Source organism: Tamandua tetradactyla, chromosome 10 (assembly GCF_023851605.1).
Source record: "Tamandua tetradactyla isolate mTamTet1 chromosome 10, mTamTet1.pri, whole genome shotgun sequence".
NCBI lineage: Eukaryota > Metazoa > Chordata > Mammalia > Pilosa > Myrmecophagidae > Tamandua > Tamandua tetradactyla.
In genome coordinates, this window is record NC_135336.1 from 34,855,288 (window position 1) to 34,879,488 (window position 24,201).

Below are 24,201 nucleotides of genomic sequence, written 5' to 3' on the forward strand. Positions count from 1 at the left end.
GATCTGGGGCGGGCCACAGTGGCTCAGCAGGAGAACTTCTCGCCTGCCAGGCTGGAGACCCGGGTTTAATTCCCGGTGCCTGCCCATGCAAAAAAAAGTGCTGATCTTGAACATTTTTTGTACAAAGGAAAATAAATCAAGACGTCATCAACAATATTTCAGGGAAACAAATCCTAACCAAGTACAGGTGCAGGATTAGACTAGTACATTAAGAAAAGATAACTACCCTTTAGTGTTCTACTCTTTGGCAGACAACCTGCTTCCTGAGTACCTAGCAAACACCCAAAGGGATGATGCAATGAACCTTCCTTTAGATGCCTCTGCTAGAATCATTAGTTGCTCAGAAATGAAGACCCAAGGAAACAAAGTTCACATTCAGGCAGAGAAAAAAAAGTTTCTATGAGACATTGATCAATGACATGAGGGTTACAAGATGGTTCTTTAAAAGGAGAACTACGGAAGTTACCTTTTCAAAAGAAAGACTTAAGAAAGCTCATGTATTCACCAGAAAGAAGAAGGTAATAATGGCAAGAAAGGGTATTCTCCAAATTGCTGCCACATGGTCAGGTAGAGTTATTTAAAAGCTGAAATTCACTGCTTCCTAAAATCTACCATGCTCGATCTTGCTTGACACCAAATCTCCACGAGCAGAAATACCTTTCTCCTTTTCTTTTGTACCTAGCCAAACCATTCTTCAAGGCTCAGAACACAACACAATCTTCCACTATTTGAATTTAAAACGAAAAAAAAAAAAATGATGCACACATAAGAATGTATCTTAGGATCTTAGTTTGAACAGCATTAATTTAAGCTTAAGTGTATGAAAACATCCTTTAACAACAAATTATCACTGCGATGAGAAGGCTTATCTTTCTAACTGGTAAAAAAAATTTCTTAACATGATTATCAAAGTGAAAACACAATGTAAACATTCTCACTGAACTCAGCACCTCTAAGACTGTCCTCTAAGGCCAAGGGACCACAGACATAAGTTTTTATACCTCTGGTCTATATACAAACATTATCACTTATGGTTAGTAACTAATTTCATAAAATATGGTTGTCTCTGTAACTAAACCATAAGTTTAAGGAATTTTTATCATAATTAAGACTCTGCCCCCTTCTGATTTCCATGGGTTACTATGGATTAGACACTCAATGAACTCAAGTTTTAAAAGTTCAATCACATTAAGTTGTGATTTTTGTAATGGATGGTGTTGAAGGTAGCACAACATTGGGAATGAAATTAACACTGCAAAATTGTATCCTTGAAAGTGGTTAGATGGAAAATTCTGTGCTATATATATGTTGCATGTACCACAATAAACACTTTAATTACCTCCACCTTGCCAAAAAAAAAATTTATTCACAGTCTTCCATACTTCCTTCCAGCTACAGATTGAGACCCTTCATCCTGCTTGCTCAGGCTGGCAGACTTTCTGAGCAAATTCAGGCAGCTTAATAATAGGAGCTGCTTCCTATCCCCTAGGAAGGGCCAAGAAATAAATCCTGGCGATGGACTGACAACTCATCAATGCATACAGATGCAGCCTCTCCCAACAAGCTCTGCCTTGGTTTCTCGACTGTTATGGATTGCATTGAGTCCCCCCAGTACTGTCATGAATTGCATTGAGTCCCCCCAAAAAGATATGTTCAAATCATAGCCGCTGGTTTCATGAATGTAACCTTATTTGGAAAAAGGATTTCCAAAGATGTTATTAGCAAAGGTGAGGTCAAAATGGATTAGGGTGGGCCCTAATTCAATACGGCTGGTGTCCTCATAAAAGGAAATCTGCACACAGAGTGACTAAGAAGACAATATGTGGCAGAGGCAGAGATTGAGTTATGCCACAGCCAAAGAATACCATGGATTGCTGGCTAGCCAGCATCAGAGCCTGTGCTAGTTTGAAAGGATGTATGAACATTAGAAAAGCCATATTTTAATCCTATTCCCATTTTATAAATCCAGCCATTTCTTCCAATCCCTATTCATCTGTAATTAGATCATTTCCCTGGAGATGTGATTCAATCAAGAGTGGTTGTTAAGCTTGATTAGGTGGAGACATGTCTCTGCCCATTAGGGTGGGTATTGATTACTGTAATCCTATAAAACAAGAAACATTTTGGAGAAAGCTGGAGGTTCTGAGAGAGCAGAGAATACCACAGCACCACAAAGCAGAGAGTCCACCAGCCAGCGAGTTTTGGAGATGAAGAAGGGAAATGCCTCCCAGGGAGCTGTAGAGGAAGCTAGCAGATGATGCCATGTTCGCCATGTGCCCTTCCAGCTGAGAGAGAAACGTTGAACATTACTGGCCTTCTTGAACCAAGGTATCTTTCCCTGGATGCCTTAAATTGGACATTTCTATAGACATGTTTTAATTGGAACATTTTCTCAGCCTTAGAACTGTAAACTAGCAACTTATTAAATTCTCCTTCTTAAAAGCCATTCCATTTCTGGTATATTGCATTAAGGTAGCTAGCAAACTAGAATAGAGCCCTATGACTTCAGAGAAGCATGACCCTGTTGACTTCTAGCTTCCAGAATTGTGAGACAACAAATTCCTGTTGTTTTAAGATGTCTAGTTTGTGATAATGTGTTACAAGAGATCTGAGACACCTCTAACCCAATGCCTGCCCTAATGGCTAAAGTCATAATTATTATTTTAAACGTGCTTCACAAAAAGCCTGAGTTTCTCCATCAGATTTGGAGTTCAGCTGGAAGTGAGTCCTGCCATATGGGTCTTGCCAACTCTTTCATTCCTTAGAGACATGCCCTCTCTACCCCTAAGAAAAATGACCCCCTCAGCATCTGTCTACCACTACCAATTCTGGTATGGAAAGCAGGATGAGCCTGTGTTGACATTCCTTGGCATGTCTACTTGGACTTCCAAAACCAAGATGACCCCAACATGGTCACTTCCATTTCCAAATTCATCTCCGATTATCTATCACATTGAAATTTCAGCATAATTAGGTCACAAGCATGCCTTGGTCAGTTTCCTCAAGTTAAATATTTTTTAATCAAGGAAATAGGTGGATCCTGAGGATATTACTGTGTTATTATTATGGGGGGAAAACACCCTAATTGTTCATCTATTTGAGGCAATATTATATAACTATTTAAAATCACGTTTGGAGGTATATAGTATAGAAAATGTACATTCATATAATGCTTAGTACATTTTTAGAAATGTACATACAAATGCATTTTTTATATACACGGGCCATACACAGTGCCGAAGAAAAAACCCTGGCTGTCATGGTTGCTCTCCTCTGTCAAACTGCACCTCCTTCCTCATTTTATCCATCAACAGTAAGTTGCATCAATGTTATCCTTAAAACCTATTTTAAATCTGATCATTTCTTACCATTTCCATGGCTACTTTCCTAGTACAAGCCATTATCTTCTCTTGCTTCTATTGTACAACTATTCTACAACAATGAAAGCAAGAGATGGAGATTGTATCAGAAACTTAGCAGTTGCTTTATCTGGATGGTGAAAACACTAGTGCTTTTAAATTCACCTCTCTTCATACCATTCTTTATTTCCACATTTTATATAATTCATTTGGATTGTTTTGACAATCAGGATGAAAGCCAATGTCTAAAAACTACAGCAACATATTTTTATATAGACTAGACTCTCGTTTTTCTTTAAATCTTATCCAGTTTTCAAGCCAGATCTTAACCCTTCCAAAATAGGTTATTTTAAAGAACTCCTAGATCAGACTAACTTAATATGTAAATATTCAAACACGGTTACATTTTTTCCAATTCTTATAAATGACTTGGCAGAAATATTAATTATGCAAACTTGCCCATTTCATACTTACGTATCTTAATATCCACAAAATCAAACATAACATCTTCCCTAATATGAATAAAGCAAACAAAGTGGTTCCAAAAGAGTCCAGATATTTGCTGAACCTACCTGAGATTATAATATTAGGATGCTCCTTTTTAAACCATAGCTACGAGGATATTTCCTTATTTGAAGTGGTTCTGTTTATTGTATAGGAAAAACTATAAACACCATTTTATGTAACTTTAGGTACTTCATTCACTAAATATGTATCAAATGCCTACCACATATCAGACATTTATTTACCAGGCGCTGGTGCTGCTCATTAATAATTCCAGTTCTACTCCTTTCAGGCACATAGTGGAATTGTTTTTCCTTGCCCCATGATGTTAGGTGTGGCTACATCCCTTGTTTAGATCAATGAAATATGAGAGAAAGTGATTCAATTTCAAGCTGAAGATTCAAGAACCAGAGTACAACTCACCACTTGCCTTCCCCGACTAGCATGCATCCCTAATAGCTTACATCCCAGAAGGAGGACAAACAGAAACAGTTTCCTTGCCAACCCAAGACTGTCACAAGTCACTGAGATTTTGTGTTGTCCATTACTATGAAGACGCTCATCATGAGCTGGGCTTGGAGCTAAGCAGTGGGAGGCATATGGCAAAAAACTTCCCTTCCTGTCTTAGCATAGCTCAGAGCCTAAAGGGAAAGATGGGCAAATGATTGCTATACAGAGTGATATTTGCCTTAAATAGAAGATGGAATGAGAAACTAGTGAAGGAGCATGGGGAGGGACATCTGACTCAGTGGGGACAGCAGTCTGGGAAGGTTTTGATAGAAAGACGTGACAATGAAGCTAAATCCCAGAGAAGGAACAGACATCTGTTGGGTATTAACCAATAGTAGCTTAAAGTTACTTTCACACCTGAAATTTTGTCATTCTGAGAATATAAATAAAATTCCAAGCCTAATTGAGGTCAGGCCACTGGTGTAATCCAGCAAACATCCTGTCTCTGACAGGATTTTTTTTAATTATAGGAAAAGGTTATAGTTATTTCTATATCACTGTCCTTAAAAGTTCAAGGATGCAACTCTCCTAGGATGAGCTGTATTTAGTAATCAGGTGTTTTTCTCTCATAGTTATCTAAATCCCTTTCTATCTCTACCCTGGGTCCAAGATACAACCTCCTGGGTCCAAGCTGTGTGTCTATTCAAAATGTAGTTTAAATTGGATAGCAATCCTCCAAGTATTACAATATTTTAGGTGAGGACACAAAACAAAAATCCTTAAGTGAGATGGTATATTGGACAAGAAAAGAATCAATGCCATTTAGTAGGGAAGTCTAAACATTTTTTATGTTTACCCATAAAAAAATGGGTAACAGAACTAAATTAGTGGGAAAAGGTATTCTCACAATGTGCAGAGACAACAATCTGGAAAGCAAGCCAGAGCAGATGTTATTAAAAAGAAGTCAAAGCTAACAGTTAAAATCAAATTCTGCATTTTAAATATTTACTACAAAAGCACTGAATCAAAGGGTTGAACATTTCATGCCAAAACAATACTTAAAAGTTTTGATTCTGGACTCAGAAATGTAAGATATTGCTGTCATTTTAAATGCTAACATCGATATCATTTTAATATATTTGAATTTGTTTGTAGTTGCAAATGCCACTTCATCACATGAATGAAACACTGCCAAGCTCTGCTCGCTCTTTATTTGGGCTAACCAAACTAGAGATCATTATTACTAGTACTGCTACTGTTGCTCCTATGATTACTACCACCAACTACAATCACTACTGCTACCATTATCACTACTGCAACTACCACTATTATTTACTGCTACTATTACTACTCCTACGCTACTAGTACGACTACTGTGGTTTCCTGCTATCTCCTCTACTGGATGCCATCACTTTGTCTCCCTCTACCCACACACATAAAAATTTAAAAAAAGTAGTTACGGAAGAAGTTTGGTGGGCCAAGCAAAATGCAATACCAAAATATCCCAAAGTAGTATTGGTTTAAAGGTACCAACTTTACAGTCTCTGCAGAAAAAGATAAGCAGGACAATTTGGAAATAATACACCCGAGAAACTGCCATGTACCATTTCCCCACCATATACTTATTTGTAGAGGAAAGTTACCAATGATTAAGACTGAAGGACATTCTGGAGAAAATACAAAGAGATATTCCTATCTGATACCCTAGCTTTTCAGTTCAGCCTTACCAAGTTTGTTAAGCATGCACAAAAGGTTGTATGTTTAAAAACTTATCATAATTTACAAATATGGAATTCATATCCTTTTCCTATAGTATAGTTTACCTGTCATAGCTGAATGCATATGTATTCCTGGCTCAATTTTATATCTTTTAATTCCACAAATCAAGTGCAACTCAAAATGTAGAGAATTTAGCCATATAGATGGTCTTTTCTGACCCTACAGGTGTTAATAATGGTTGATATCTTTCCCCTTCCCCACGTCCAGAATACTCTTTTAATTTTGGGTGAAATCATATGCATGCAGGCCAAAAAATTGGAAAAACAAAGAGAAACGTAGACTAGTAACCAGTAATGTCATCTGAGTGAGGATTGGGGTGGGGGAAAGGAGTGCAGCAGCAGAAGGTACAGCACAGTGGGAAAGTTTGGGTTTAATTCCCCAGGTAATGGGGAGGGAGTGATGTGATCAGAGCATTGAGAGACCACAGCTGAGTTCAGAGAAAAAGCGAGGATGGTAGGAGTTGGAAGGAAACACTGTAAGAGGTTTGACAAAGGTACTAAACAAGACAGAGAGAAGTGGAGAATGGCCCATGTTAACATGTGTAAAAGAGGAGGCGGAGACTCCAGGATTTACAGCCTGTCTTCTTGATCGGCACTAGTGTGTTTATTTTGGGTTTCCTGCACATTTTTTGTAAACAAAAAAGAGGTCTCAATGAAATTATACCATCACTGCATTATGCTATTGTGGAAGCAAAATAGTCCCCGGAGCCTTAATGGATAGATGCATTGCACGCCTACCCACAAAATGGGCTAGGAGAAGGGAAAAACACATCTGGTGCCCATCTGAGAGAAAAGCCAACACTGGGAAGTCTAAACAGGAAAGATGTTCATGTGTGTTGAAACATTTGGGTTTATTTTCCAATCCGTAAATTTAATCTCGCCAATGCTCTTGTTATTTTATCACCTGAAATGTACATCGTCTCATTGTCAATGAGAAAATGCCAGAAGCACTGAAGAAATCTGTAAAAGATGCCACAGAAAGTCACAGAACTTTTCCCCTCATGAAAAAAGAAAATTACTTAGGAGACCAATCCCAAGGGTCATTTTTGAAAGGTGCTTGGTAGTCTTTTCTCTTTGACATAATTCTGACATTTGTTTAAAAACATAATTCTTCAGCTCCATTTATGCCAAATAACAACAGAGTGAAACTGATCCCATTTCAACTATAAATCATCAACAGTCAATTTTCCTGACTGTGACCAGCAGAGCTGTGGTGATCTTGGGTTTAAGATAATGAAAACACACCTAGAGAGTAAACTTAAAAAAACAAAATTTAATGAAGTGTTATCTTTGTTTTGTTGTGTTTTTTCAGATAAGAGAGACTTAAATTCTCTCCAGGTAATTTATACCAAGTGTGCTTGGTGAATTCCTAAATTATACAACACATGACCTGTTTGTCATTTTACTTTGCCATGGGCAGACACTGTCTGGATCACCAAATATCACAGGACTTAATCAAAGGGCAACTACAAAAGCAAGTGATAGAAAGGTGGAAATTATTTTCCTGTTGTTGGAAAAGGGGGAAGGGATGTACATTATAGAGACAAATTTAGGAAAAATATTCTCAAAAGAAGTCAGAAAGGTAGAGGTCAAATTTCTACTTTAATCATAAAATTTGAGTCTATTTTTGGTCACTTAGAGTGGAGTTGCAAACCTTTGGCACATGTTCTGTGGCACACAGTGGTTGATGCCTGGTTCAAAGCTCTCCCAGACCACTGGTGGCCCGCAGGCTGGTCTCTTTCAGCACTGTTATTGACAACACAGAAATATGATGAATAAAGGATGTACTGATGGCATATAATTAAATTCAGATACTAGCCCGGAGCAGACTCTCAGAAGCAGTGCCATTCTTAACATGGATTCTGTGACGTCTATCTGTGTGACCCAAAGCAGGAGGAGGGGGCTGAAAGGGGGAGCTTTTAGAGGACTGAAAAGGAAAAAATGAGAAATCTACTTCAATCTCAAATTTCAAGCTTTACTCTGAAGAACAATGAACACAAAAAACTCCCTTTATTTCACTAATCCCAACACTAAAATATGATTAGGAGGGAGCTAATTAGAAACTTCAGGAACAACCACTTCCTTCTCTAGTGATGTAATCATTTCAGAAATCTAAAAGTAGCCTACTTTTCCCCATTTCAATTCATCCCCAGTCCCCTCAACTCCCCTTCTGGAAACATACCCACCTACATCACAAATATTTCCTTTCATCCCTAAATCCTCCTCTTCCTCCTCCGTCCTTGTAAACAACCCTTACATCTCCACATATCACCACATCTATCTGCAAATAATGTGCTCCCTGCAAATATCCCTGGATCCTCTCTCCTTCAGGTATTACCTCCCACCCACAGCTTCTGCAAACTTCCCTAAACCTGGACTTCCCACTGTCCCAGTGTCCATCCTCACAGAACTTCCTCTTCTCCCTCTCATTCACCCTGGCTCCCTAAACTCTGCTCCTTTAAACTCTTCCTCCACACTCAAGATATCATACCCCAGTTCTGAGAAGAAAAAAAAAAAAAAAACTACTCCATTTGTCAGTAGACATAGTACTAATATTGTTCTTGTTACAAATAAACAGAGCAGCAGATGCATTCCAACTCCTTTTCCTTTGTACCTAAGTTCCTTGTCATTCAAAGATCTGTACAATTGAACAAAATAATTATTATCCACATAATTTGTAGGTGGGTTGATAATGTCCCAAGAAGATGTTTTCATCTCTCAAAAGGATCCAAAAGAAGCAGTTGCACAGGAAGAAATATATGTTAAAGGCTGAATAGGGAGGTCTGGTTTATTCTTGCAGACTGAACCTATTACAACAGGAGCGGTAAGTCCTAATGTGTTTAGATTCACACACACACTCAGACAGACAGACATATGCTGTCCACATGCCCACACCTGCCTAAAACACATGTAGGCTCTTTGTGACAGCAGAGGAGTTTCTTCAGAACCCAAACAAAACTGCAGGATCCTCAGTATTCACCAGGTCAAGGCCACTGGAGACTGGAAGGTTGATGTGCTGTCTCAAGAGACTGACAGTGTCTTTTTTTCTTGGTTTTCTTTTGTTTTCTCTTTTGACTTCACTCTATTACATTCTGAAGACTATGAGAAGAAGAGGTCAGGTAGACCATTAAGGAAAGAACAACATTTTCAGATGATGCTACTGGGAGGAGAAGGGACCCCTTAAGGGAGTAGAGGCTGATTGGGAGAATGAGAATCCTTAATGAAGGTGGAAGAAGTGAGAACAGAAAGCACAAGGAGTTTCAGCTTCCCCCATCACAATAAAGGAGTCCAACCCCCAGGCTACCTACCGTTCTCTTCTGATATCCTTAGTCAGTCTGCCAGTCTAAGCGCTACCAAAAAGGGAGTCCAGATAATAGTTGAAGGGTCCTAAAAGTAATAGTAACTAACAGCAATCGCCATAATTTAAAGGAGAAGTTCTATTTCTTGTGATTAGAGGTTACCATTAACGAATTCTAGATTGTTTTATTTTAGGAAGTCTTAAGAAACTTAGGAGGACTCAATGAAAAGAGTAAAACATCAGTTATAGGGATTTTTACAAGAATTTTGTCCTTGTCTATTGAGTAAGACTGTGGGATCTTTTAAATATTCTTTAGACTACTCAAGGAATTTATCTGCTGTGATAACTCTTCAGCCAGTGAGTAAGACAAGGGAGGGAAGATAGAAAACAGAAGCAACTTCAAGAATATTTGGGTGATTAAATTTCCTCCCCACTTGCAAAAGTCCTACCTTTTATCTAAATAATTAAGACGTGGCTTTTATCAACTGGATTCACATTTGTGTTTATACTATGATTAAAGCAGTTTTCTCAGTATTTAAAGAACAGACAATAATAGTTCAGTAAACATTTACATATATTATAAATTAAGATCAACATAGTGATTCGTCAAAAAAAAGTTCTCAAATTAAAAGTATGCTGTCTCCCTGACGTCCAGGGGTGAAAGTCTCCCTGGCAGCATGGGAGATGACTCTCAGGGATGAACCCGGCCTTGACACCATGGGGTCAACAATGCCATTCTGACCAAAACGGCAGGGTGGGGGTGGGGGGTGGGGTGGAAGAAGTGTAATAAACAAGGTATCAGTGACTGAGAGAGTTCAAATAGAGTTGAAAAGCTACTTTGGAGGTCACTCTTACGCAGCCTCACTTAGACATTGCTACCTATATCTTGCCAAACCCCAACCACAATCATTCCTGCAACCCTAAAGAATATCTGGGGCATTATACAAGATTCTACAAAGGTTTTATGCACTAGGGTAACTTTCCGGAAACCTATAACCTCCAGGTACGTTCCTGGACCAGATAAGTCCTGAAATGCAGAGGGGCCAGCCTCTCCAGAACATCAACTAGTTCCATTCCCCTGTCCCATATTATTGACAGCCCCTTCCAACATGAAAAAGCCAGAATGAGCATAGCCCAAATACCCCTAAAGAGTGGGAGAAAGATCAAAGGTGATGGTGGAGGTTACACAGAGAAAACAGGGTTTAGCAAACAAGAATGATTATTGAATCATTATATTGATATTTCTTTTAGTCTCCAGTGCCTTGGAGCAGTTAGTAGTAAAAACCTAAAACTGTGGAATCGTAACTCATACCAAACTCTGAAATCTCTTCTATAACTAATTGCTGTGTTGTGCTTTAAATTTATTGTTTTGGATACATGCTATTTTTCACAGAAAAGAAAAAACTTGATCGTGATGATAAATGCACAGTTATATGATGATATTGTGAACCACTGATTGTATGCTTTGGATGATTACATGGTATTTGAATATATAATACATATAAATTTTAAAAAGTCTAAAAATGTATGCTGTCCTGGATTATAGAAAATACAAGCGACAGAGGAACAAGTTAAACAACACCAGAGGTGCAATCATCTAAATCTAGGAAATGGGAAAGTCTACAGAAAAAAAATCACCAGGTTTTTTTTCAACCAGAAAATACTAGGAAAAGAAAAAACAAGAGGAAGAAAGAGCTGTTTTAGATGAAAAGATTCAGGAGACATACCAATTAAATGCAATGTGTAGACCTTATTTGGATCCTGCTTTGAATAATCCACTATTAAAAAAACATGAGTTAATCAGAGAATTTGAATACTACCTGAAAAAGAGAGGATATTATAATTATTGCTACTTTTGTGTTATAGTTTTAGTGATATTTAATTATATATTTAAAATATTATGGTTAGGGCGGGCCGCGGTGGCTCAGCGGGCAAGAGTGCTTGCCTGCCATGCCGGAGGACCCCGGTTCGATTCCCAGCCCCAGCCCATGTAAAAAACAAACAAACAAACAAAATATAATAAAACAAGAAAATGTTTAAAGATGTTTCCCTTTCTTCCTCCCTTCCCTCCTTCTATCCTTCCTTCCTTCTCTGTCTTTCCTTCCTTTAAAAAAAAAAAAAAAAAAAAAAAAATATTATGGTTATATTTTTATCAAAAATTCCTAGTGTCCTAGAGGTACATTTAAAAGTATGTATGCATAAAAATGCTATACTATACTGGCATTTGCTATATAACAATTCGTATTTCAAGGGGGAAGAAACGGCTACCGATGCAGCAACTTTAGTGTCTACAGATAATTTCTGAAGATGGATGATGGGTACGTTGGACTTCATTATATATTCTGTGAACTTTGGTGTGTGTCTTTAAATTTCCATAATAAAAATATTTAAAAATTAAAGGATGTATGCTGTGATCTTTGCAAAATAATATGTATAAAAGTCAAATCATGACTTACAAATTATAGTAGTTCATTCATTCATTCATTCAAAACATTCATTACAGCCCAAGAGTGTTTCAAGCCCTGGCCTCTTGGCCATCCTGATTCCGGCTTCTAATTCCTTCTGGAGAAAGCGCATTTCTTCTTCGGGATATTTCTCTCTTTAAATTCCCATTTCGCTTTGGGAAAGTAGTGTTTTTCTTTGGGTGTTTTGGCAATGCCCGGGTCAGTTAAAGCCATGCTATCATTTTTCCCCTTAAATTGAGAGCTGTGGACGGCAGGAAGATGGAGTGTTTTCCTTCCAGCGCTGGGCCATGGTGAACTTGCACATCCGTTACAGAGAGACCTGGACTTAAGAGGTGGCGACACTCAGTCCCAGGAGAAGCCTGAAACTTGTCATCAGTATTTCCAGTTGGTGCCATCCCAGGGAAGCCAGACGAGAACTGTGACTCTATGCACCATGGCACCTGGCTCCCCAGTGTTTCCTGTGCAAATGCTGAGAAGGCTGGCTTCACTGCTTCTCCCAAATGTTTCTACCTGGTTGTGATGACCATGTGATGGATGAGCCCCTGATGACTTCCAAGACTTCCAAATTGGCGCCATCTGCATGAACCACTCTTTTGATGGCTGGCTTCTACCTTTCTACCCAAAGTTATTATTAATCAATGTTTACCTTTCTCTGGAACAAGATTAGATGCTGTGAAAATTTCATGGCAGCCTCTGAAGTTGCCACTCTAATATCATAACTGAAAGATGATCATTTGTTAGTTACCTTGAAATAGTGAGTATATTTCCATAGTAGTCTATAATATTTCCTTAAAGTACCAGCTACTTTCCTAATTCCACCCCAGCCCTCTCCCCAAACCCCTACACACAAAAGACTTTTAAAAAACAGTCGGTCATATTTATATTGTGCCTTTGTCTTGTGTTTCTCAAATCATTAGTGCTAACTAATGATAAGGAGTTAATATTTTCTTTCAAACAATTCAGTTCTGTCTCCAGGTTATTAAAGTCTAATCCTAATGTGGAACAGAAGATAAAGTTTTGAGTAGAGTCGATTAAACTTTAAAACAGTATCTTTAAAAGAAATGGAAGGATGCCTTTGTACCAGAGAGCCAGGGAAGAAAAGAGGAAGCAAATGGAGAGAGAGTGGAAAAGAAATTATTTGCTGTTTAGATTGATGTAGAGAAGCGAGTTAGAAAGCTAAATTGAAGAGCAATTTTCTATCAACTCTGGAAAGTTACATAAGACAAGAATGCCCCCTTTTCCCAAGGCATTGCAACAAGGAGAAAGTCTCCTTGAGAAAAAATTATATCTAAATTTCCTCCAGTAAGATTGGTCAATAAACTGTTTTCTTCAGGTTATGCAATTATTTTAACTCTCGTAGACGACAAGAGAAAATGTTTACAATATGTTTACTTACAAACCAGCTGATTAAACTAGATATTGTACATCCCATTTTTAAAATATGTGGTGCGTTTCTGTATGTACAATAAAAATGGGGACTATATTAAAAAAATTATAGTAGTTCATTTTTCAAAAAAGAATGAAGTCATATCAATGGCTTCTATCTAAATAAGAAATACTAACCCTTGGTCATACTGAATAAAGTCCCTAAAAGCAAACATTTTTTAAGTACCGAGGAGAACTTTGAAAGCAGATGAACTGTCAAGATTACAAGTAGTCAGACCATTATATTTAGAATATTTGCAAGATAATGTTAGGTGGGATATCTAAATTTCACCACTATATGTGCCCAAATAAAAGCCATTTCTCCCGAAAGTTGAAATGCAACAGTATTCACACAAACTGCCAAATCTTCCATTTCCTAAGTAATTTTAGTGTCCAAAAGTTATAAAACACACATGCACACACACATACACACACAGGTTATTCCCTTATATACTTATGCTAGAGACTGACATTCTTTGCGACTGCTTTTCTGAAAGTGGGACAAGTTCTTTTGGTGAAAAATTACAGACCCATATTTACAGGGTTCTTTATAGAATCTTACAACAGTTTTAACTCAAAATAAGGATTTTTAATGCCATCCCCTCCAAAAAATAAATATTTCCAGGTATTTCTTATGCCTAAACATTGGTCTACTTCACCTGTGGACTTAGATTCTGAACAAGTCCCCTGTAAGCCTGGAAGTGTTCTCTCTTACGTGATCACACAGTGAAGACAAAGCCTGAGAAGTAGAGAGTGAAGAATAGAAAACTAACTTGAAGTCCTTCAACGTCTGTATGCAGCCTGACTTTAGATTCCCTTCCTGAAGTAGAGCGGCACTCCAGGAAGAACCATCTTTCTTCTGATCCTTTAAGTTCAGTGCTAATTTCAAGCTAAGAAAATGTTGACTCCGGAGATCACATGGAGTGAAAATGCTCTTGACCCTGAAACCACAGCTATGGGCTTGAACTGGAAGCTGTAAAAAGTCCATTGGAGCAAAATTCTCTGATCTTTCCACTATCCTGTCCCTCATTCTATGCTCATAAAAATATACTCTCTTAAGAGGAATATTTGATTTTTCCAAAGTAACAACAGTCCCCAGACCCAACTCTTGTTCGTTTCCCCACTCCCTTATCCAGTGTTTATGAACTGGGGATAGTCAGGGCTTAAGTAGAATTAGGAGAGATGGAACAAAAATAAGTCAGCCATGTCTTCTATGGTTTCAATGTTTATCCCTTTAAGTCAAAAACTGGGTAGATGGGTTTTAAAAATACTATAAAGTACCAAAACAAAACAATAATGAAGTCATTTCTTCAATATTGAATGGTTGATTATGCAGAATGCGTGTATAAAACTTAACTTTTCTTGTTCCTGCTATGAACCTTTTGACCATTTATTGCTAGGAATGAGAAGGGAAAAGATTCAAAACAGCAGAGATCATTAACAACTGAGTAAACAGAATTTAATTTTAATTGATTCTGTTTTGCTTTTTTAAAAATAACTGTGGTTCACAGGATTAATAAAGGAAACAGTTACTTTAGGATGTTATTTTAATTGTAATAGCCAACCTAGTACAAAGAACACTGGTCAGGCTGCCAGGAACATGAGTCAGCAGACCAGTCCCAGCCCTGGTTCTGCCAGCTAACAGAAGTAAAATCTGGAGCAAGCCATTTCGCATGTCTACACCTTGTTTTAGCAGAGTTTTTCCCATATTTAAAATGGTGAGGGTGAACTAGATGTTCTTTCTGTGCCAACATTCTAGACGCCCAAAGATACTAGTTGAAAAACACATGAGTGCCAGTTATATAATGCAGGAAATGGAAATGACCACAGAACAGAAATATGTTTTAGTGATAAGGTGGTAGCTACCTAATTGGGAAAAGATTTCACCAGCACTGCTGCCTATGACATTCCAAAGGCATAGTAAATTGTTTCAGCATAACATAATGGGAAAAAGGACCAGTAAGAGTTATGGTAATACAATATATATTCAGGGATTTGATTTAGCATGATATATAAGAACTATTTTGTTCTGCATTCCCATGGCTTGCAACCCCCTTAATAAACCTTGGGCTGTTTTTGAAAACCTACTTCTGCAATGATGTAAACAGCATGGCACCAGACATCATTTTCCAGTCTCCTCCACTTATCACTTGGCTATGAAACACTCTTCAGGCTGGGTCTGAACTGGTGAAAAGAATGCAGGAGCTTGTTTTCCTTTGCTCTTACCTGCCCTTGTTTTAGCAAAAGTATATAGGTTGAGAGACAAATCTTAGAGAATTCTAGTAATTTTTGGCTTTTTGGTTATACCATCTGCTACTTCCATTAGCAAACTGCCATCTGGATAAGTCATGTGCATCATGCAATCAAAACATTCTAAGATGGTCAACATGAGTTTCCGCTGAACTTTAGACTTAGCAGCAGGTCTTTGAAAAATCTGATCCTGCTTAAGGTAACAATATTAAATATTGCCACACGCAAACTTTTTCGTTTTGTAAAGTAAGGGAAAAGAGTTTATCTAATAAAATAAGCCTATATGCTCTAAATAAACAATTATCTCTTGCAAAAACCTCTCCATATAACTTGGCTTGTTACTCTCTTATTTATCTGTTTTGTTGTACAGCAAGCTTCTGTACCCCTGGTTTCCCTGAATCTCAATAAAATGTTTTTATACATGGGTTTCTCTTATTGACCACGGGCTGTTATAGATAACAGTCTCACCTTCAAAGCAAAGAGAGAAGTACCAAGCTTTTCTTCATTAATGTCTAAGAAATATCCTTAAATATCCTGAAAATAGCTTGTGTGCAAATCAGCCCCTAGAAAGTTAATTTCCTGGGTGGCATGGACACAAATTCTGCTTTCCTAAATTTCTGAAGGGGCTGGAAATCTGAGCTATCTATTTCGGTTTTATTCACTTTCAAAAGACAACAGTCACATCAATCAAATCCCAATGAATTTTTCCAGTCAATGGTTATTTAAAAGTAGTAATTCACGTCTTCTCAGTATTTGGAAAAAAGAATGGAGGGAAGAAAGGTCTTAATGAAGAGGCTGCTATGGTCCTTGATTGCAGGACATACATACAGGTGCAGAATCATTAAAAGAATCATCATTTTTGAGCCAATTCTAAATATACTACTATGTACTTGGTGTTGAGGTGCACCCATTGGCTAGTTGACAAAATGATAAGAACCTACAATATTCGGAGGTCTGACCTCTCCCAGGAAAGGCGTGCTGAAATTCTTCTAAATTGGCAGAACCTCCCAGCTTTGAGGATTAGATAAAATAACTACCATGGCAAGACTACTTGGCACAGAAAAACCAGAATCCATAATCACGAGCCTAATGGCTAATTGTTGTGACGTAAATGTGAGAATGCATGTGTTTATAAATGATCAGGCCACGTGTGCACAACTTTTCTGATAACCAAAAACTCATTGAAGTTCAGTGGCAGAATTCTCTCCTGCCATGAGGGAGACCCAGGTATGATTCCTGGCCCATGCACTTTCCAAAAACAAACAAACATTCAGCAAATGATGCTGCAATAATGGGATACTCACATGGAAAAAGAATGAAATGTGATCCCACCACATGGTATACAAAAAAAAAAAAATTAAAAACTCATTGAGGAAGAGAGGAATGAGACAAAATAAAGTGTCAGTGGCTGAGAGATTTCAGAGTCAAGAGGTTAACCCGAAGGTTATTCTTACATATTATATAGATATCCCCTTTTTAGATTAAGGGGATCTAAATCTATAAAGGCTAGAGGGATGTGCCTGAAACTTTAGATGTATTCCAGTAGCCATGTTTCTTAAAGATGATTGTATAATGATACAGCTTTCACAATGTGACTGTGTGATTATGAAAACCTTATGTCTGATGCTCCTTTTATCTATGATATGCATAGATGAGTAAAACATACGGATTAAAAATAAGTAAATAATAGGGGAAACATGTTAAAATTTAAAAAATATATATTGTATAGATGGAAATACTAGTGGTCAATGAGGGGGGGGAAGGGCTATGGTATGTACGAGTTTTTCTTTTTTTCTTTTTATTTCTTTTTCTAGAGGGATGCAAATGTTCTAAAAAAATGATCATGGTGATGAATATACAACTATGTGATGATATTGTGAGCCACTGATTGTACACCACGTATGAAACGTTTGCATGTTAGGAATGTATGTGCTTGTACGTTGTTCTATCAATAAAAATTAAAAAAAGAAAAACAAAACTCATTGAGATAATTCCTTTCCATAAACAGAGCCCTTTACAGATACCATGCTTATAAAGCTCTCCCAGGATATTAACAATAATTTTATAATACTATTATTTTCTTCCCTATTAGGAAAACAGATGGAACAGTAGAGACTGGGATGTAAGAAAACATGCAACTTCTGTAACAAGTAAGGAGATGTGATTTGCAGGTTCTGTCCCTACCTAGCCAGACTCAGGCCTTGCCAATATTCCTCTTCAAAAGAGATAGAGTGTTTGTGAGAAAGGAAGAAGAGAGAAGGAAGGAAGCAAGCTGGAGGCAAAGGAGCATAAGAGGATTTCTGAGATTCCTCTTACCCCATGAATTATTTTGCCCTACTCACCAAAGAACAGCCAAGCTTGAATTCAGACTTTGAATCTAAAGTTCTATTCAACTGAACTTATTTAGCTATCCACCCGTCAACTGATGAATTTCCCCCACAATTGCCCTAGAGCCTGCTTGTTTCCCTACATGCCCCGTGTCTTTTTCTCTTTTACACACAGCAGGACTCTCATTCTCCCTTCTGTCCAAAGCAACCCTATCCATTCACGCACTCTACTCAACCCATAAGGCAGGGAGGGACAGAAAATCTCAAATGTTCTGTTTTGTACCTGGATTCAAAAGGAGCATCTGCTCTGCCTGTGGAACCATCTGTTGCCCACTTTGCCATGGGAAGGATGGTGCAGGCATCAGAAGAGAAGTCACAGGTCACACAATGGAATTATCCCCTTCTTGTGGCTGAGGCACCCAGCATGTGTTCCACAGTCACCAGGGCTAATGCCACCCCTCCCCCATCTGAGTTCATTTAGATCCTGCTAGGGATGGTACCTCTAAACTCTCTCCACAAAGGGGTAGGTCCTTTTTTTTTCCCTTTCTTTTTTAAAATTACGTTTGCCTGAATAACAATTTCTAAATTCACTAATCTCGAATTGTATCTAGAACTGTGTCTGTCACCAGAACACTTGAGACTTACAAGTCTCCACTGAACTCTGGGTGTCTTGGCTTTAACATCAATAAAATGAAAGGGTTGAACTCAGTGTTCTTTGAGGCTCTTTTTCTCTAACACTCCAAACTTCTGTGATTACAAGCCAACTCAAAGTAGTCAATGAACACAGCAAGTTCCTTCGCCTCTGTAGTATATTAAGACTTAACAACAAGTGCAAAAGAATCTGCCACAGACAAAAAGGCTTCTGTGACATGCTCTCTTTGTGCTGAGCCAGAACACAGTAGAAAAGTTTCTTGAGGATCTAAATTAGATTAAGACCCCTAATCTTGTTAACATATGCTCCCTTGAGTGGGTCTGGGGCTGGATAAGTCTTTGTATGCCCTGTGCATTGTAGGATATTTAAGGGCATCCCTTCTCTCTACCCACTAGATGCCAGGAGCACCCCCTTCTCTGACGTTGTGACAACCAAAATGTCTCCAGACGTTGCCAATATCCCCTCCCCTGCCTTAAAGAACCATTGTTTCAGTGTATAGAGCTTTAAGATACAGCAGATCATTTAGAACTTGTTTTTGTTTGAAACTGGGTGACATCTACCCAGTTAATAAAGTACTGCCAGACCTTAACATCTGCACAGTCAGATTTATAAAGCACATGTAGTCTACTTGGAAGATGTGCAAAACACACTGTCTTTATAAGTCATCCATAGCACCGCCTCCCTTCTAAGGATTGAAAATTAACAGTCATAACTTCAACTGCTATTGAAAAGTATTTTTAAAAGAATCACGTTTTCCACAGTAACTTCTCCAGTGCACTCCAGAACCAATCCTTCCTTCCAGACTTCAAAGCAGGGCTTTGAAGAAAATAGTGAAATCCAGCAGTTTGTTTAATCACTTTGGCATTTTCTTCCCTCTCCCATGCAAGGCCAATAAAGTAAAAAGTTTCTGGAAAGGTTGCTAAAAAGCTCCAGCTTCACTCAGGATTCTGTAAGATAGACATCAGCAAGCCCCTATCCTAATTTCCTAAGCTTATTTTCCTCCCCCACTGCAAAAAGGATCCAGGAGACATCCCCTACAGTGGGTCCTCAGCCCCAAAAGGACAGCAACTGCCAGCTGCATGAAACAGACCGAAGCCTGCAAATTGACTGAAATGATGACTACTCTTAACCAAACATCTTATTTTTCCATTTGTGAGAGAGGCTGGGATTTGCAAACCTCCGGGTCTCAAGAGGTGAAGGCTGTGCTAGTCAACCAAGAACAAAAACTCAATTCCCCCTGGCTATTAAAGGAAATGCCAGTTACATAAACCTTTCGGAGACTTTACAGAGTTTCTTAAGTATATATAATGTTTAAAAGTTCCACTCTAAATGTATAAGACCAAAAAAAAATTTTTAAATAACCAAGCTGGGGATATGAAAAGGGAATCATGAATAGACACAACTGTTACTTTCCAAAGAACTTAAGCTCTTTATTCAAACAAATATTTACACAATTGAGGGCAATGGTACCAGGGATATAGCCATTCTGTTAAAATAGTGGGCAACTCTAAAGGTTTATTTATCTTAAATCCAATGACTGTTGCTATCCTACCAGGAACTAAGAATTCAAGGGCTCTCAGGGCAAAAGTTTAACCCTCTGAAGTTGTGAACCTCATTTAGACCTCTCCCATCTGAACGCAGATAAATGTTAGAATCCCAGAGCCATTATAACTCAAATGCCCACATTAAGCCAAACTAGGAAACTTTAAAACATAAACCTTAAAAAAATAAACCTGTAACCTACACAGCCATATAATGAAAGGAAATGTGGCTGACAAATAATTATACTAACAGGATTCTACAATTTTATGTTTCTTCCCCTAGTTCCACTCTCAGCAGCGCCTGGCTCTGCCCAGTCGTGCATTCTAGAACTCCTGGGAGCTACTTCAGAGCTGCAGAAAGACTTCTAGGGAAGAGGGCAGGGCCAGCCCCAAAGACTTTCAGCTCGGGGCAAGTCTACCGACATAAAAAGCTACAAGCGCCGTTACCTATTTTACATATTAAAGGTAGATGAGTAAACTCTCAGAGCAGGTTTGATTTCCGAAGCTCTTTCAAACAGGAAACCCCAACCCTGGGAGGGACAGCCTGTCAACCTTTTAATTTCCTGGCCGTGGCGGGAGTCAACCGAGTCCTCAGGGCTTTAATAAGTGATGATTGCTTGGGCTAATATACAATGTACTAGCAAACAGTTCAACCGTGCCTCGTTAGTGCGGGACGCCGGCGAACAGAGGGGTTTTTAAAACGCTCCCGAGGCTTCCAGTGGCTATTTCTAAGGATGGGGAGATGGCCATGCCATGAACTTTTGGGGGGATCCAAGGCCAAAATTGGATCCGGGGGTCTCGGCTATTCGAACCCTGCTGTCCCGCTCTTGAAGGAAAGTGGAACCAGAAGGGTTTGTCTCGTCCAGGACTTGGCGCAGGCGGCCGGATTTTGGGGGGTGAGGGCGGAAAGGGGTCCTCTCTGAATCCCGCACCCGACTCCATCCAGCCGCAGATCTCCTCGCTTTTCCGCCCAATCTGACAATGCAGCTTGGTCTTGGGGATCCGAGTCCTTCCTTTCTTGGATAATCTGGGATCTCGGCAAATGATCCCCCCGGGTACTCCCAAATCCCGCCTGTTCCCTACAATAGTGCGGTGACCGTCTCCCCTATCCCGACACTCCCTCCACAGGATCCCTCAATCGGAGGTCCAGCCCGCCGGCCAGAATCACGCACAACAGGGCTCGGAGACCCCCAAATCTGTGCAGTCCGGGGCCCGGCGACCCCGGGCTTTTGTCCCGATTGCCTGCGAGAGAAGCAGAGAAACCCTGCGCCCCCGGTACCCACTCACCGTCTCATCTTTCCTCCCAGCAGCCGCTCTTTGCGGGTCGGGTCGTCCTCTCGCCGGGTCCTTACCCCCGCCGGTTCTCCCTCCCTTTAACCCGGGGCTCTAGTCCCGCCGCTGCTCCAGCCACGGTCGAACGCCCGCCGGCCCCTCCGGACTCGCCGCGCGCCGTATGCGCGCCCCTACTCGGCCGGGACCGCCACTGCCTCCACTGGGCAACCAACCCTCGGCCGAGCAACCGGCGGCAACCAACTCCGCGGCGGGGGAGGCAGCGTCCCCAGGGAGCCGCCGGGGCGCGCGGAACCGACGCGGTCTCCTCCTCGCGACCGACTGCCGACCCCTCCTCACCTGCGGCGCAGGGGCGGCCGGGTCCCCGCGGGGACGAAGGGAAGACGCGCTCTGAGCGCCGCGTCCCGCCGCGAGGCCCCCCTCGGGCCGCAGTGGTGGGCTCCGCGCCGCTCGGTCGGGCGCCCCCAGCCCGGCTGTGGTCACCACCGCGGCGGAGACCGAGGAGTATCTAGTCGGTTACTCATCCTCCGGCAGTTTGTAGTTGGGGGGGGTTACTGTTGCGGGGGGCGTCTGGTAGTTCTCCCCATCAGCCGACGCCAGGCCGGTTCACAGCAGCGCAGCTGACTTTTGAGGCAGAGTTTCTTTTTCTTTTCTTTTTTAAATGAGCTGTAAGAAGGGCGAGAGGGCACACGTCCTCGGGTGATGAGATGATGTTCTCACCCGACGGTAAAGTTTCTAGTGGGAAACTCCAGGTGACCACTCCTCCCCTGACAGATCCCCCGCGGGCAGGTTTACCCGATGTGTCAGAAAAGCAGTTTTGCAAAATCATTGGCGAGGAACGCCCTCAACGAAGGGCTGGAGTCAAGAAGGTTTTTAATGCGTTTAAATACTGATTCCCTTTTAGTCATTTCTCTTGAAAGTTTCTATAATCTCCAATTTATTTTTCTGAGTTGCCGTAATCAATGAAAACGATGCACCTGTGAACGTCCTCCAGCCGGTGCTTGGGTGAAAGGCAATCAAACGCACCCAGGGCGGCCCCCAGTTGAATTCCGCAAGGGGAAATTGAACCCCTTTGCCAGTCTCACCTCTCAGAGGTGACAAGTTGAAGGACATTGGCCCTTCAGTAACTCTCAACCCCAAGAAAGGGCACAATGAAGTGCAAACTATAAGGTATGAGCAGTGTGGATTTGGGCAAGTTATTTTAGCTCCCGGCATTACTTCATCGGTAATGTAGTTATGATAGTGATGTTGAAAGTTACTTAAGCTTGGGGATCATATATGCAAAGTACCTGGTACCTTGAGCGGCTCAGCAGTCACTCAATAAATGAGTTCTTTAATAAACTTCTCATATGTGCAACTAAAACTCTAACTGCTAATTTCAGGGAGAGCCTCACCTTTGGAATACATGGAGTTTTAAAGCGTAATTTTGTTTTTTCCCCCTCCTGGTCCTTACCCTACAGAAACACACACCTATCAACGTTAAATATCCCAATCAAATCTCCTCTCTTTCACATCATGTTTCCCCCTCTTTATTGGATCATTTCCATCAGCTTACAAACATGTTATTTCTTTCATCTTAAAACATTATATATACCTTGACTCCACTTTTCCCTGCAACTACTGGCCCTTTTTACTGCTTATCTACAGCGAAACTCCTTTGAAGAGTTGTTAAGAAAAGCTGTCTCCGTCTACGCTTAAATCTACTCCAGTCGGTCCCCAGCCTCTACCATGCCCATGGAAATGTTCTTGTCCAGATTAAACTGCTAAATGAAAAGCTCTCGGTCCTCATCTTACCTGAACTATCAGCAATTTCTCCTCCAAAAACACTTGACTCCCCGTAGGCACACTTACAAGGTTTTCTCTCTACTCCACTGGTTGCTCCATCTCAATTTCCTTTGCTGGTTCCTTCTCCTCTACCAGCCTCTCAGCACTGAAGTACCCGGAGTTCAGACTGTAGACCATCTGTCTTCTCTATCTACACTCACTACCTTGGTGAGCTCATCCTGTCTCACAGCACTAAGTACACAGTCTAGGGATTCATGACTCAAATTCTACCTGCAGCCAGGCCCTCTCCCCTGAACTCCAGGCGTCTAGAGACAACTTGGATGTCTACCAGGCATCTCACACCTAGCATGTCCAACACAGAACTGAAATTCTTCCCCCTGCTCCTCCCCATTTCAACTGAATTCTTCCACCTCAGGCCTAAAACCCTGATGTCATCCCTGAGAATTTTCCATTTAAAATCCAATCCACCAGGAAATTCTTTCGGGCTGTGCCTTCAAAGTAAATTTGAAATTCAATTATTTCTCACCATCTCACTTTTATCACCACCCAGGTGTAGCCTCCCATCATCTCTTACTGTTTCTGCCTTTGCCCCTATGCAGGCTATGCTCACCAGAGCAGCCAGACTCACCCTTTTCCAACATGAAGGCAATTCCTCTCAGTCCTCTGCTGAAAACCCTGCAAAGGCTGCTTATCTCAGTCAGACCTAAAGCCTAAGTCTATCTAATGGCCCAGAAGGACACTGCACCCTTCGGACTTCATCTCTTTCTTCTCTCCACTTCATTCACTTAGCTACTGCCACGCTGGCCTCCTCAGTGTTCCTAGACTATGCCAGGAAGGGCGTTTGTGCTTGCTTTCCTCTCTGCCTGGAACTACCCACCCCCAAAATAGAATCTCCACGGTTTGTTCCCTCACTTCCTTCAAGACACTTCACAAGTGGCATCATCTCCCTCAGAACTAACCTGACCACCCTATTTAAAATTGAAAATGCACTCTCTATCCCAATTCTTTGTTTTGGGGGACAGAATTATCACCTTCTATCATATTATAAAATGTACTTTTTAATTCTTATTATATGCC

The 24,201-nt window shown here is 40.3% G+C and overlaps 1 protein-coding gene across 11 annotated transcripts in view; it reads right to left on the reverse strand.

Moving 5' to 3' along the window:
* PHLDB2 (pleckstrin homology like domain family B member 2) overlaps window positions 1–23,927 on the reverse strand; it is a 111,362-nt gene extending 87,435 nt beyond the window's left edge. For 6 of the 11 annotated variants that reach the window (XM_077118432.1, XM_077118430.1, XM_077118429.1 and 3 more), the window contains exon 1: window positions 23,753–23,926. In XM_077118432.1, coding sequence (XP_076974547.1) covers window positions 23,753–23,765 — 13 coding nt within the window. In that variant the 5' untranslated portion in view covers window positions 23,766–23,926. Of the gene's footprint in view, window positions 1–21,336; window positions 21,510–23,752 lie in introns of those variants that run through there. The other 5 variants (XM_077118435.1, XM_077118434.1, XM_077118431.1 and 2 more) reach the window with 3 other exon arrangements.
* Between the last annotated feature and the right edge of the window lie 274 nt (window positions 23,928–24,201).